This window comes from Falco cherrug, chromosome 13, assembly GCF_023634085.1.
Source record: "Falco cherrug isolate bFalChe1 chromosome 13, bFalChe1.pri, whole genome shotgun sequence".
Lineage (NCBI taxonomy): Eukaryota > Metazoa > Chordata > Aves > Falconiformes > Falconidae > Falco > Falco cherrug.
Genome location: NC_073709.1, coordinates 31,250,023 through 31,264,664, shown reverse-complemented (window position 1 = coordinate 31,264,664; position 14,642 = coordinate 31,250,023). Strand labels below are relative to the sequence as shown.

General features: G+C 43.8%; 1 protein-coding gene across 2 annotated transcripts in view; it reads right to left on the bottom strand.

Annotated features, from left to right (window-relative positions):
* The window catches only part of ALK (ALK receptor tyrosine kinase), a 281,080-nt gene that overhangs the window by 19,346 nt on the left and 247,092 nt on the right, over positions 1–14,642 (bottom strand). Inside the window, exons 12-19 of one of the 2 annotated variants that reach the window (XM_014277243.3) lie at positions 13,730–13,892; positions 9,151–9,301; positions 6,625–6,756; positions 5,503–5,647; positions 4,454–4,636; positions 2,860–2,958; positions 1,727–1,879; positions 411–509 (exon numbers count right to left, since the gene is read on the bottom strand). In XM_014277243.3, coding sequence (XP_014132718.2) covers positions 411–509; positions 1,727–1,879; positions 2,860–2,958; positions 4,454–4,636; positions 5,503–5,647; positions 6,625–6,756; positions 9,151–9,301; positions 13,730–13,892 — 1,125 coding nt within the window. Of the gene's footprint in view, positions 1–410; positions 510–1,726; positions 1,880–2,859; positions 2,959–4,453; positions 4,637–5,502; positions 5,648–6,624; positions 6,757–9,150; positions 9,302–13,729; positions 13,893–14,642 lie in introns of those variants that run through there. The other variant, XM_055726060.1, reaches the window with a different exon arrangement.

The following is a 14,642-nucleotide window of genomic DNA, read 5'->3' as shown; positions in this document are numbered from 1 at the left end:
AGAATGCCCACATCTACTAAAGTAGCAGTTTGTAAAAGGAGAACCTGTGTGAGAATTTCAAGCTTAAATGACATACATTAAGAGGCAAAATGTGTACACAGGCACAGAAATAAGGAAGCCTGCTTTTAGGCATTAAGCACCAACAGCTCTGACAAAACCAGTGGCAGCTGTACACTACAACACAAGCAATACTGTCTCTTTCAAGATGCAGTCAGTAACTGAAACCTCCTCACATTGGTCACTGTGGTAGAAACGACAGCTGAAATCTGAAGTTAAGGCCTGTGTGTGGGAAGGTGTTATTAAATACAGCAGTAGCTAAAAACCTGAATCGTTTTGCCTCCCAGGGCCCAGTTATCCCCGGCTCAGATCCAGCCCTCATATGAAAATAGCTTTTGCACAGAAACACTCACCTATCATGATTCCTGAAAAAGCCAAAATTAAAGCAGCCACCAATGCTGAAGTCACTACAGACAAGACCAAGGAGAGAGGGAGATGAACCACCGGCTCAGCTGTAACAGAGACAGGAGAAGAAGGAATTACATGTTGGAAATTATCTTCAAGCAGCCACTTCCTTGCAGACAGATTTTTCTGCTCTTCCATTTACTCATCAGCTGCTCCTATAGTGCAGAAGCAACCTCTGGCATGATCAGTTCTCAGGATCTATGACCTTTAATACCTCATTGTTTCACTTCCCTCAGTTAATATCAAGCCATTATAACAGATGGTTTGCTATCAATGAATTACCGCGTGCACTCCCTGGGTATGAAAACAAGACCATAAAAAACAGGGGCAGGAGGTTGGGGAGGTGGAAAGAACATTACATTGCCAGGGTTAAAGTGCTGCTATCAATGCCAAATCACAGCAAAAGCAGAAGGCGGACTGCAATATGTCATCTTCTAAATGCATCTAATTCAGGGAGAAAAACCTGATAACAGTAAGTGTAGTACAAAGTATTCCATAGCTGCATCCTCACTTGGGACCACGAGGCATTCAGTGATCATCTATTAAGGTTTACTTCACCCTAGCAAAATGACTGTGCTTTTTACCCATTTTACAGATGGGAATAGTAAAAAGACAATAATTTTCCCACGCCAGTGAGAAAGCTGAGAGCGGGACCCTGAAATCCTGGAGTCACTTGCTCTAATTGCTGGGCAAGAATATGAAGGAAAACTGGTAATGGAGCTCTGAGCACCTGGTTTTTCAAGTAAGACAAGTACAGGCACTGTCTTTAGTTTTTCTCAGAGGTCTCTCCTGCAGAATTTCTTATAGATTTTGCACCTGAACCTTGTATGTTCAAATCCACAGGAATTATATTTTCCTTCATCTTGTACATTTTTTTGGTTCTTAAGAGGACTGACCTGGAATTTAAATTTAGCTGGAAAATTCCTTCAGTGCGCAAAATTCCATGACTTCAGAGCAGAATGTGAGCATCAGCACAACCAGGCACAAACTTTGACCCTCCTCAGTGCTGCCCAGTATGCCAAACATATACCATAAAGCAAACCAGCAATGCTGCTCTGTGCACCATTCCTCAGCACCGATGTGTCTATATCCTAAGAAAATAACTCTGCAGTATATACCAGCAGGAAAGAAGGTAACATTCAACAGAAGCCAGTCCTAAGAAAGCAGAGATAACACTTTCAGGATGTCTTAACAGTCCAAACTAGATTTTTGCCACACATTTTCTGTTCCACACACTAGCAGCGTATCCCATACACCTACTTACCTATGCAAGACACACCGTCCTCAGCCAGCTCTGTGCCTGGCTCACAAAAGCAAATGACTTTTTGAGTCTCAAGATCAACACGGCACTCGTCCATCTCACAGTGACTGCAGTTAAGATGCAGCCTAATTTCCACCTCTCCGTGGCCCTCTGTCACTAGGGAGTAGATGAAAGAAGCAGAATTAATTACTGTAAAGATCATTCGTATCATTCCTTTGGGCACTGACAGAAACAGGGGACATGGTGGTCACAGTTGCCAGATGTGGCAGGGTGGACCCCATCTAAGAAACCAATTTCTCCCCACCTTCCATAGCTACTGTCCTTTTCTCATGCAGAAAATCATATCCAGCTAAATTAGCCCCACTGCTGTTGAGATGCACGGGCTCTTTTTGAGCAGACTGTCCTACCAGGCTGGCAAGGAGGCTGCTGCCAAGGCTAAGGGAAAGCTGCCCTTTGAGCAGTCCCTGGGGCTCACCCATTTCTTTCCTGGCCTTTATTCCCTCCGAGACCAAACGCGGCCATGTTTTGAAAAATTTCTGGCTGAATTTATCAGGCCAGAGTGCATCTGTATTTGAAAATACTTCTGGCTGTTGTAAAGCAAACATTTTCTTTGAGCAAACAGGTATTTTTGTATTTTCTGAACACATCACAAACGTATTCAAGACATTGACTTCTGGGCAAACACAGGCTGGAGTGGCAGTATCTATCACTCCCATACACACCGAGGAGCACTGGGCTGTTTTCTCTAGAAGCATCCTGGTCTGACCTGGATACTTTGCTGAGGGATGTTCTAAGGAACACGTTTGCTAGTGAACAGTCAGGTGCTTTATCTGTTTCTTTCCTAACTTTTCTGAACTATGAGGTTATGTTACCACTTTCCTTGGCCAAAATTATTTTATAGGCTGGTGGACTATATTGTTGGAAAGTGATCTCTAAAAGCCTTGATGTCCTCTCCACCTGCCTTCTTCCTGCTACTTCTGTTTATTCTCCACTGGACTTTGTTATGCTGTATGGCTGCCTCCTCAAGTTCATGATGACACTAAACTATACCCAAAAGGTTGTAAAGCGTCCTACAGAGGCAAACTATTCTTAACATGAAATAAATCCACTAAAAGAATTCTGACCAATATGAATACCTTTAAGTGCTGGAGTGTATAAAGTACCAATTGGATTAATAAAGGACACACCATCCTCCCCATCCATCTCTGGGTCATTGTCCACTGCAGCATTGCCACCTATGTCAAACCAGAAGTTACCTTAACAGACTGAGGCTCATTGGCACTAAAATACAAATAAGCACTGCAACATGCATGACTTCAGCATATTTAGGGAGGCATCCAAATGAGGAAAGAGAGTAAATCCAAGTATTTAACATATAGGGAACATTTCGCGCATTGTAACGCAAACCACCGGTCTTTCATCTCTAGAGCCTGACATAATAGCGGCTCAATTTAATAGCAGCAGCTTGTGATAATCAATTTCTTAGCTCTGTTTTAGGCAGACTTGCAAACTAAGGCACAAACTTCATCTTTAACCATTTGGATGCTGTGAAACAGATAAGCCCTTCTTAAAATTAATGTAGCCGAGAGACTGGAAAACACCAGTACTCAAGGGCTAACTTCAGTACCCTTGGTGATCAAGGTATGTACTGTGTCAGCAGAGGGAGTAAATAATCTGATATTCTTCCTCTCCCTTGCACCCTGAAAGCAGGGTGGTCCACCAGGAGCAGGGATTGAAGGGATTTACGAGTTGCTTATTTGTGCTTGGGCACACAGAACATATCAGGAGCAAAGTATGGGCAATACATAGTACATATCAGAAGCACAGTACGGGCCATATGTTTTGTACTACAAGCATGCAAAGATTCCCCCACCCCACCCAAAAATGGCTTTTCCTCTTTAACCATCTTCAGTGAAATTAAAATTATGTCACGTGAGGCATTCTGTTGGAAAAAGAAGCATTACACAGTAACATTGGTATAAAACATGCACTTAATCATTTAAACTCATTACTTCCATCTCAGGTTTTATAGTCTATCATACACTTGATTTAAGCTGTGGAGAACCAGGAGTTAAAATGTCCACCACAGTGCAGATGGCTGAAGAATCTATGTGGCCCAGGAGATTATGGGTTAGTAGAGATCTTGAATCTGGCCCACACCAGTTATAATCAACATAATGCCATCTGACAGCTGTCCTGAGACCCACAGCACATGAAATTAGCTCCTTGTTGACTGAAGTCAACACCACCATTGTTATTAAGAGGGGTCCTGGCTGGCAGCCTGAGCCTCTGCCCCCAGAGACCACCTGCACAGGACCAAGGCAGGGCAGGGTAGAAGAAGCTGCGTCTTTCCCCTGGCATAAAGCCTGGCTGCCAGCCTCCAGGACCAAAGTCCTCAAAACACAGGTGCTGGCAACGGGAGCACATAGCCTGTGGCTCCTCCTTCTGCAGCACTATAACCCCGAAATGAAAGGCTCAAGAATCACAGCAGGATCTTGATGGCACATTTTGCAGAGTGCAAAGCCAGGATTACAGATGAAGGACTGACATCTGGCTATTTGCTCAAAGCCTAAATGCCATACATTCATCTAGTGCTAAAAAGGCAACACACAAACATACTAGTACATAACAGTCAAATATGCTAGCTACAGGAGAATGAACTATCAGCATTTTGCTGATCATTAGCACTAAAGGAGGGGAAGGGACACCTTGAACACGAAGCCACTTTACCTATATATCCTCCGCCTCCTCCACCTGAGGAGCACCCCCCTCCACCCCCTCCGAAACCCCCTCTTGTCTCCCACCCCCACTTCTTCATGGCCTGGGGGCAGGATCTTCCTCCAGTAGCACCTTCCAGCAAGGATTTTCCTGACCACAGGAAGGAAGTGTTATCATTCCAGCCACCTCCACCACCTGCAGTTAAGAGAAGAGAAAAGGCACAGGTAGGGGTTATTTTTGTGTAAAAAAAACACTGCAGGGAACTGCTGGACAAGCACTCCTCCAAAGCACCTCAGCTGAAAGTAAGAATCTCATGCCTTAGTTAGAAGAGGGGATGTGCTTGCTACACAGTGCTAGTGACCTTTCTGTAGGGCTTCTGACCAAGTTAATCACCTGCACCCCTTTTCACCTACCATACAAAGAGAAGTATTTTCTATGGAAAATGTAAAAAGATATCCCTGCCTACTCCCCAGCCGCTTTGTTTCTGGCTTACAGAGCCTTCCCCTTCTCTTGGCAAAAAATACTTTTGAAAAAACCCTGTGTTGGTTCTGAACTGGAACAAAAGGGATTTAGTGAAAGGGGTGTGAACACATGTCCCAGCCCCACTCTAAATGCAACATACTCACCAGTGACTCACTTTCAGCTCTGCTGGTTGCTCAGTCCAAGGTCTCTTCACAGAGACTTCTAGCCAGGGTGCAATTATGCTCTTTCTGCATAAGCCAGGGAAACTGTGAGTATGTCTACACACCACAAAACAGTGCAGGGAGCAGGATGGCCACATTGGCACTGCAAATCCCCACATCAAAAATCAAACAACTTGCTTATGAGAGGTACTACATTATTTTGGGAGAATGTTGCTATTGCTTTGGCTATACCATCTCTGATACCCTTATTTAGGCCAAGTATCCTGCGCTGTGGGTACATCCTCTATGCATCTGTTATACTTCCATGTTCTCCCTGAACTGTGTTTTCATGAGTTTCACCTCACTCCCTTGTGAGGAGGGATCTGGTAGTACCACATATTCACAAAGGTTTTCTTAAAAAGAATAAACTTTCCTTACCTGCAGCTCCTGAATTGCCATTCAACCCTGGAATAGAGGAATCATTCTCCAGTCTTTCTGGATGGAATGTGTCTGTTTTGGCCCTGTAGGCCCTGCCACCACCACCTGCTGCAATTATCAAGGGGACTGGTTCTCCATTCTCCATCTTAACAAATTCAGAAACAAAGGTGGTGTTCAAACTGAGTCAGACATGCGAGTGGAAGTTCAACCACATGCTAGCTGCTGAATGTTGCCCTAAGCAGGCATCTAGGACTGCTGAGCACTACAAATTACAACTGCATTATTTATGCACCCACATCCAAAAGATTAATGAATAGCACAAGTCCTACCAAGTTATGCAATGGAGAACAGTGGCATCAGCAGCTCTATGAATTGTACCTACGGTGCTGATGGATCTTAGAAACCTCGTACTGTTACCGTGTGATGACTTTCACCAAATCAAACAGTTAAGGAGCACTGCTCTGTATAGTGCAGTATTGTGCCTCCACTGGGAAAGGACTGCTACACTGGAAACTGTCTGAGCATGTAGAGTTATGTATAATTATGTAGAAGCTGGGTGATCTAAACATATTGTTAACATCTGAAACCGGTGCTCGGAATGAGTACTGTCTCAGGTAGAACATGACAGAAAAGATCAGTAGGCCCTAGCTACAGAGTTGCCAACAGAAAACATACAGGCTGTCCTCGACTCCTCTTGTCATTGCACCACACAGGCCAAATGTGTAGCTGAAGTCTAATGTTCTGCAATGATAGATTGGAATAAAGTCCTGTGGAATTTACCCTTTGCTGTAGAATTACGCTTCAAACTGCAAAACTCAGTTCAAACTGTTACATCTGCATTCAAATTATGCTTCAAACTGCAAAATCCAATTCAAACTATTATGTTTGCAAAGGAAACTCTAAGCCACTGAAGCAAGTGTGGCCATACCACGTAGCAGTCCTAAGAAATGTGAAGGGCCAAGTCAGCCCACTGCAGCTACCAGCTGGTAATGAAGGATACCCGGAGCTCGCTTTATGGACCCTTCCCGAGAGGTGTATAAAGGGTTCTCAGGTATTTCAGGCTGCCATACTAGAGGCAGGATGTGTTCACACTGAAGGTGCACAGGGACTATGTTTCCATACCTTAAATATGTAAGTTGCACCTCCCCCGCCTCCACCTCCTCCTGCCCATTCATTGACGCTTCTGTTCACACGTATCTCTTCTTCAATCACATTGTTCTCTCCAATGCAGACTTTCTGTATAACATCATTAGTCTGCAAAAAGAAGACCAGGTTTGAAATCTGGTGAGAAATCTCCACATCCCTGTACTCACACAGGCCTCCTGGACCCTTCACACACACACACGTGCACACCCCCGTAAACTGTCCTCCAGTGAAACCACGTAAGCAGAAGCAAGGGAATGCTTTCTTGCTTTGTGCTTCAAACATCATCAGAAGAATTTGCTGCCAATCTAACAGAATTATTTTGAAGCAAGCTCAGTGCTGATACCTATTACCACGTAAAACAGCTCCATAAACTTTTAACACACAAGATGTAGCAGGATTTACTGCAAATACTTCCCAGCATTAACTACCTGTATTTCACAAGTGGAGGAAGGGAATAACTCAGCCATGATGTCACTTGCCCCGTGTCATGCAACAGCCAAATGGCAGAGACACAGAGAGAACCCAGGTTTCTGTACTCCTCTTCCAGTGCCCCATGGGCTGGGGCCAAGCAGCTAATGTGCATCTGTCCTGAACTAAGGTGTTATTTGCGGCTCACGTAGATGTATCAGAGCTACTTTTAACCTAGGCAGTCACAGCACAGACAGCAGCAATGAACTCGGTGTAGACTAGCCACCTAATATTTATCTAGACTTCCAAGCAGGTTTTGACATTGATCTGATGCTTATGCTGTAGGAGCAATTTTACTGTAATTACCAGTGCTAGCTAGTTCAAAGCCTACCAAACCAGCTGCAATCCCACCTTTGACTGCAAGGTTTACCTGATGTTATAGAAAATACCTCACAAAAAAGGCTCCATATTTCCTAATTAGCATTTTTATCCCCTCTACCAACTAGCACCAAATGTAATGAATTAGGCAAATGTAATGTATTAGGCAAATCACTGAATTCACTAACTGATTTCAAACACAGCATTAAACCACCATTTATAAGTACTTCTGAACTATGACCTAAAAGAGGTAACTTGCTTTGATTTTAAACTGGAGCACTAAAGCGCATGACAGGCAGGACTCTGCTGTGAGTATCTGTAAGCTGCAAGTGCTGCTTCCGGTTTATTTTGCTTTATACATTTCATCTCAGTAACACTCTCTTATTATGCACGCCAAACTCACTAAGTCAACAACACCTTAAGGGAAAAATGCACAAACAGTTATTACAGTAGGACTGACTTTCTACTTTCTTCTGCTTTCATGTATGTGTTTTATTTTGGAAGAGGAACCTGATAAAAGCATCTTCAAATTACAAATTATTCTGTCGACCACAAAATGTGTTTAGGTTGCACCACAGAATGAATGGCATCCATTTGGTGTGTGCACACCTGCCTATGGAACCAGACAATTCTGTCCCTCGTTTTCCCTCTCCTTAATTGATTTGGATTTGGGTGGGGATGATTAATAAAATGACAAAGTCAATGACCCAAAGGAAGCACTAGATTACAATTGAATTAAAAAAAAAAAAAATCCTTCATGGCAAAGACATAACTGATTACAATCCAATCTAGTAAAAGTCCCTTCTACAAGTCAATGCAATCTCTTTGCCTCAATGAAAGAATTACATTAGCACTCAATAAATTCTCACTAAGATTACAGTGGCCTGCAATTTAATGAGTCCATATATTACACTCAGCTGGAATGTCCTAGTTATAGGCGTTAGATGGAAGTTTGAGTTAGGGCATTTCTCATTTCAAAGAGGCTTCATATTAATGGTTTGTTTGTAGATAAGTATAATTCCAGTTTTAGCATTATTTACTTCAGCACCCATCCTTGAGAACCCCTCTCTATTGTCTATATCCTTCAACCTTTCTCTGCCGTAGCAGACTGCCAAGCTCTCATCTCTGGGGTGCCAGCTGTTAACAGCTGAGAAATGCCCAGCATTTAAATGTCCAGCACAAACCCGCAGGTGAAATTTCATCAGATAATGCTTGCACCTTTCTGTCAAGGCATTTGCAGCAACAATTGGTTAGTGACACAAAAATCAGGACTGAGGCAGCAGTGTCTCCCCTTCCCCTACGGAGCATAACCAAGCTGGCCCTGTGAGGTGAGTGCCTGCATTGCTGCAGGGTGCTGCGTGATGGCAGGGCTGGGCTCCACAGTGGAGCAGAGGCAAAGCCTTGTGCAGTCAACCTTGAAAACCGATCTCCAGAGGAAAGGGAGGCAGGCTGTCTTTCCTCCCTGAAAACCCACACAGATGCTCCGAGACATGCAGCTCAGTCAGGAACCTGCAGTGTGTTATCAGTGGGGCCTGAATATTGAAGAGGAGATGAGCACAGTAGCATGGTACTTCACCTTCCCACGCCCATGCCCTCCCAGTAAAACTGTACCTATACCTTGAACCACAAACCACAAACCCCAACCCCCTCCGTAAACAGACAAACTCCATGGATTGTAGAAGGGATTAAGGCAAGACAGAAAGGCCAATCACTTACACTAGGACAAGCGTCTTCTCCTTGCTGTCCCACCAAGATATACAACGTATCGCCCTTCTGGAGGTCAAAGATTCCCAGCACAGACACGCCATGGGACCGCACCATGGTGTTCTTCCCTCCTTTCCCACCAGCAGCTCCATAGCCTGAGATGCTGCAGGAAAAAGAACACGACATCCTGGCACCTGAGTTGTCCCAGACAGGAGGAAGGCAGCACAAACCACTTCTGGGCACTGAGTGTTTTGCACACCTCAACTGTACACAGTGTCACAGGGCCGTGGCCTGAAGACCTGACACACTAAATAAATTCAAACCCAAAGCTTGAAGACTGAGGTTCTCTGCTCTACATGGACCTGTCAACTTGGGTAGCTACAAAACAGCTTCCTTCATGTTGATTCTTGGGCAAACACTCACTGAGGACAGAGTAAGCAAGTCCCTGTAGTTTCAAACTTTACTATATGAAACACATCTTGTTTCCCAGAAGGCATACCCCTGAGAGGTTTGCAGCAAGGGAGAGAAAGAACGGAAGCAGAAGAACCGGTAAGTACAGCACATATGGTAAAAGAGAACATTAAGCATGAGATTGACAGGGGGACATTTGAGAAAGCAGACAGCATAACTGGTCCTGGTAGCACGGACCAGATGGGAAACAGCTCTCCTATTCCCAGGACCAGCAGAATATAGAAGAATAGATGGACATGATACTACCTGCAGTAAACAAGGGAAGGCAAAAGCCCTCTGGTTAAACTCACAGTCACCACGAACACCTTGCTGTCTCCAACCAGGGGTGGCTAGGTTGCATACACAGGCTGCTGTGGTCTCAGTTAAGGCTCTGGGACTCTTATTTCAAGCCATCAAGATTCAGAGGTCCTTACTGTTGTTACGTACCCAAAGATGGCTGTACCACTGTATTGCTCAGCTCCTCACTCTCCCTTCCCAAGTACGCGAACAATTTACATACTTGAAGCAGCTTTTATCAAAGGATTCAAAATACTTTATAAAAGTCATGATAAAACACACATCCCTGCTGCAACAAAGGACAGAGTTACTCAACTTTCTGAGCAAGTGAGTGATGGTACAGCTAGCTCCATTTGTGTCTGAAATAAGCAGATGATTCTCCACTGACGTTAGCAGTTTTGCAGCTATTTCAATGAGAGCAAAATTCAACCTGGAGCATGTAAACAGTGACTGCGGCGCTGAGAACACACTTCCTCCCCACTTCCTAGCAGTTAAGAGTAGAGGTGCTCTGTGTTAACTCCTGCTTTCCTCTAGCACCTGGCTGATCTTTACCCAGCAGAGCCCTGCCTGCAAGCAGGCTATGAGCAGAACAAACCAGCAGTGCCCACTGTGCGTCAGCACCCTGAACAGGCTGGGTAGCCAGCTCACCTCCAGCCAGCAACCTGCCTTCATGATCAGCAAGAGGAACTCACCTTGCAACGCTGCGCTGAGGCAGCCAGCATGGAGCAGTTCTGATGCCGAAGCAACTATGGGGCATCGAGCGCCTCATAAAGCACATTAGATCCTCACAACGTGACACGGTTATGTTCACGCCACTGCTGATAACCAAAGCGATCACTCCTCAGTAAGGCTGCACTGGAGCCAGCAGAAAAAGAGGTGGACACAGCACTGGGTTACCCTGAACAGATGCTGCGTGAATCTGAAGACCGAGTTGATTTGCTGTACAATTTTGTTATGGCTAATGAGGTGCGCTATCAGGCACAGCGAGCTGGCAGGGCTAATTGGCTGCAATTAGGGGCCATATTTTTCTGTGTATGAACAGATTTTGCATACAAGCAATGATGTCAGGAAGTCAGGAGAAATCATTTTGGCCTCATTCAAAGGCTGCAGACAAAGAAAACCCAGTAGATTCAGGTGACAGTCGTTCTCTATTCAAAATGGGTGTCACTGTTTAGACAGGTGGGTTATCTTGTCAAGCGTTGGCAATATCCCTCTCCTTGGGCACAAGTTTCTTTTACAGAAGGAATCCATTTAACCATATTTGCCCTCAAGAAAGATCCAGACCACTCTGAGTAGATACAACCAGAATGCAGAATATCTTCGACTGCCTTCCTCTTTTTCTTTTACTATGATACCTGTAGGAACTGAAAAAGAAAGCTGCGTCTTCAGGAAGGATGAGGATGAGCAGAGTGCATCGGCAAACTGGGGCTGAGAGCAAAAATTCACCTCTAGGTAGACAGGTCATGGGAAATACTGGAGCTAGTTTTGAGAAGAAAATACCGTGCCTAGGCTGGCCAACTTAGGACACCTTCTTGCATTCCACTGTGTTGTGTTCCTGTGCTACCTTACAAGAAGGGACCAGAGAAAAGAGAGGACAGTGGAAGTGACAACAAATGGGGCACTCAGCAAAACGGACCAACAATTCTTGCTCTGAAAATGGAAGAATTCAAATAATGGATGGTAACACATAATTTATTACAGTTCACTTCTCTCATACATGATCACAGGCCTAGATATAGGATGACAAGACCTTCTGAATGCTTATAAAGAAATCTGAAAAGAAAAATATTCTTTTATATTGCCTAACTTTATTGTTATACAATGTGCAGTCCTGTGGGAGAAAACCAGATGATTTTGTTCATATCAACACTGGAGCATGTAGGACTCCAGTCTTCAAATGAAGTTGCCTACAGTCTGTGGCAGCCTGCCCAGACTTTCATAGACGGGTTGGTGTGGTATGCTTGTGCTCGTAGAGTTTTGTGCAAAGTTGAGCTTTCTGTCTTTGCATTTTAATAATGCATATTCTGCCTCATGCTCACACTATCTATATCCCTATTCAACTACCAGGAATGTAACTCACTGCTCTACATTACACAAAGTGCACTGATAGGGCATAACAACAGCTTAAGAGCCGAAGAGCCAGCTGGAGGTTTTATCTCTGGGTCAGGCATACTGGAGATGGCTATCAGGCTGACTTACAGGACCCACAGTGCAGCAGGCCTGCGGGGAAGAGCTAAATACAGGCAGTGGGTCCAGACTCCGGGAAGCCTAGAATTGATATTGCTACATCGCTACTTGACATTTTCCTAAGGCTAGGCTATACAGGGGGACTCTGCTGCCCCTTCAGCAGCCAGAATCAGGAAGATGTCAAGTTAATTTAAGCCCACAATTGCCTCCTCCTTTCCCCAGGCTGTGAATTCTCTACTATTGCCTTAAGAGGTGCAGAAGAGAATGTCATCCATTTATATATAGGTTACCAATGACATTAGCCATCTATTATCTATACAGAACCTAAAAGCCTGTTAGGTCATTTACAGGACTTAAATAGACAGCTCCTCCCTGCAGGACCTGTGTTTTGTATCATGTAGCAAAAATCAGCCTACAGTTGCACTGGAATTCTGGCTCTTCTTGGGCTGTGATATTAAAGAAATGACAATGCTGTAGCTTTATTGCCTCTTCTCTTTTGGGCTATACTTTATAACTGTATTTACTGAATGCCAGTGCTGAAAAATTCTGTTCACCTCAGGCAACTCATTTTTGATAGCTGAGTAAAACATCATTAATGCTTTTTTCATTACCATCAATCCTTGTGGTAATAGGCACTCGGGCAGAACTTGCGCCTAGTCTAGCTTAGCTAGTTTCTCAAAACTTCTTTGCAGTAGACTTCTGCTAGAGACTGACATCTATCCTCAATATTAATATTCTTTTTTGATAAAAAGAAAAAAAAGAAGGTGCTAGTAAGTTTTAACTGAAATTTGTTCGAAGCCTTCAGTGGAATGTTCTGCTTTGAAATTCATTATATCATCATTGGTTTCAATAGGGAATATTGCATAAAAAACAACCACTAGAGACAGTCATTGATTCAAACAGACAGTTCTGCTTACAGACTGATGCATGTAATAGCTTTATGTTACCACTCGGATACACTGACCTAAACTTTGACTGTACTTCTTTGCCCAGCAAGAGCAAAAAGAAAAAGCGATCGGTAAAAGTCTGATTAAGTAGCATTGAACCGTACCTGATCATCTCCCTTTGAAAATAACTCCACAGAGGGATACAGGCATTAGAACCCTCAGTATCACAGAGCCTAACATTTAGGTGGCTGGCTGCCAAAATCAATTCTACAGTGGTGAGCCAGGCTTACAGGCACAACTTACCATGCCTAGATTCAAAAACATCAGGATGCAGAGCACAGCTTGATGCAGGCTGTCCAATAAGAAATGCGGACGTATGATTGTGCCTCCTATACCAGGTGAAGAGTGAGAGAAACTCATTCTGATGCCAGAATTCAGTGGATGGCATATGGGATATGTACGCCCCTTGGCCTAGGGAGGTCAAAACACTTGATTTTCAGCTACTTATAGAGCTCTCCCAACTTGTAACCATTTAGGCTGAAGACTGGTCTGCCTCAGATGGCTGCTTCTCTTTCTTTTCACTTTCACCAAAAAGTCGCATCTTCCAGACAACAAATCTGAGACTGGAAAGTTTGGAAACCACAGGATCAAGGAGAAGTAAAACCCAAGTAGATATCAGCCAAACTCTGAATACACCTAGCATGTGTCTGCAGCTTGGATAAGTTTCAAATGCAACGATACATCATGACAATCAGAGACGGTTCCCATACCTGTATGTGTTGGTTGCTGGTACTCTCCAGATCTGAATGCCTTGGAGAATCCCTTCAGCTCCTACAATCACGCTGAGGTTGGAGTTCCTGTAGGCATCGTTGCATTGGCTCTGTGTGGGGCCGTAGGGTCCACTGGCACCACATGTTGTGAATAACCAGTGCTCTGAAATGAGGACATATACAAAGCATGATCCAAATGTCCAAAGATCAAGTAGCTATCCTGCCGTTCATTCACTCTCTCTCATTGGACCAAGAGAAGAACCTGGCCCTTGAGGTTTTAGCGAGAAGGAATACTCACAGCAGTCTTTTAAAAAAGACTCATAGTGCTGTGTATCTCAGCATTTGACAGCTTTTCACCTACATCTCCTGAAAGCTATCACAACTGTGAACATAGCTTTACTTTTTCTAAGGCTCAAAAAAGCAAAGATGACAGAGTAGAGTAAAATGCACCACAGATCACCTAGTTTTGGGCTCTGCTCTCCGGGCTGTTACAGTGCACACTCATAACCTCAAGGCTGGTACATTTTAGCCCTTTCAGTTTCTACAGACATTTGATTATTGAATTTATTTTATATTGGAAAGTATCTGTTAATTAGATAAAACCCTGTAAATGCAACATCATCTCAGTGATTAAAGCATTAAAATAAACTAATTGTATCTTGAATAATTATTTGCTTACAAGAGGTTCAAGTTAAGCTTCAGCAGGCAAAACACCTTATCTGAGGCCTGTAAAATTCAGCACTGCATGTTCGAGGCCAGAGCTGCGGCTGTAAATCAATGCATCCCTATTACAGCCATACTCATCAAGTGAAAGTAATAGCCCTGTACAGATTTTTAGAACAAGGCATTGCTAATTTGTGCCTCAAAAATCTAATTTTTAAATTTGAATACATGATGCTGAAAATGCCACCTT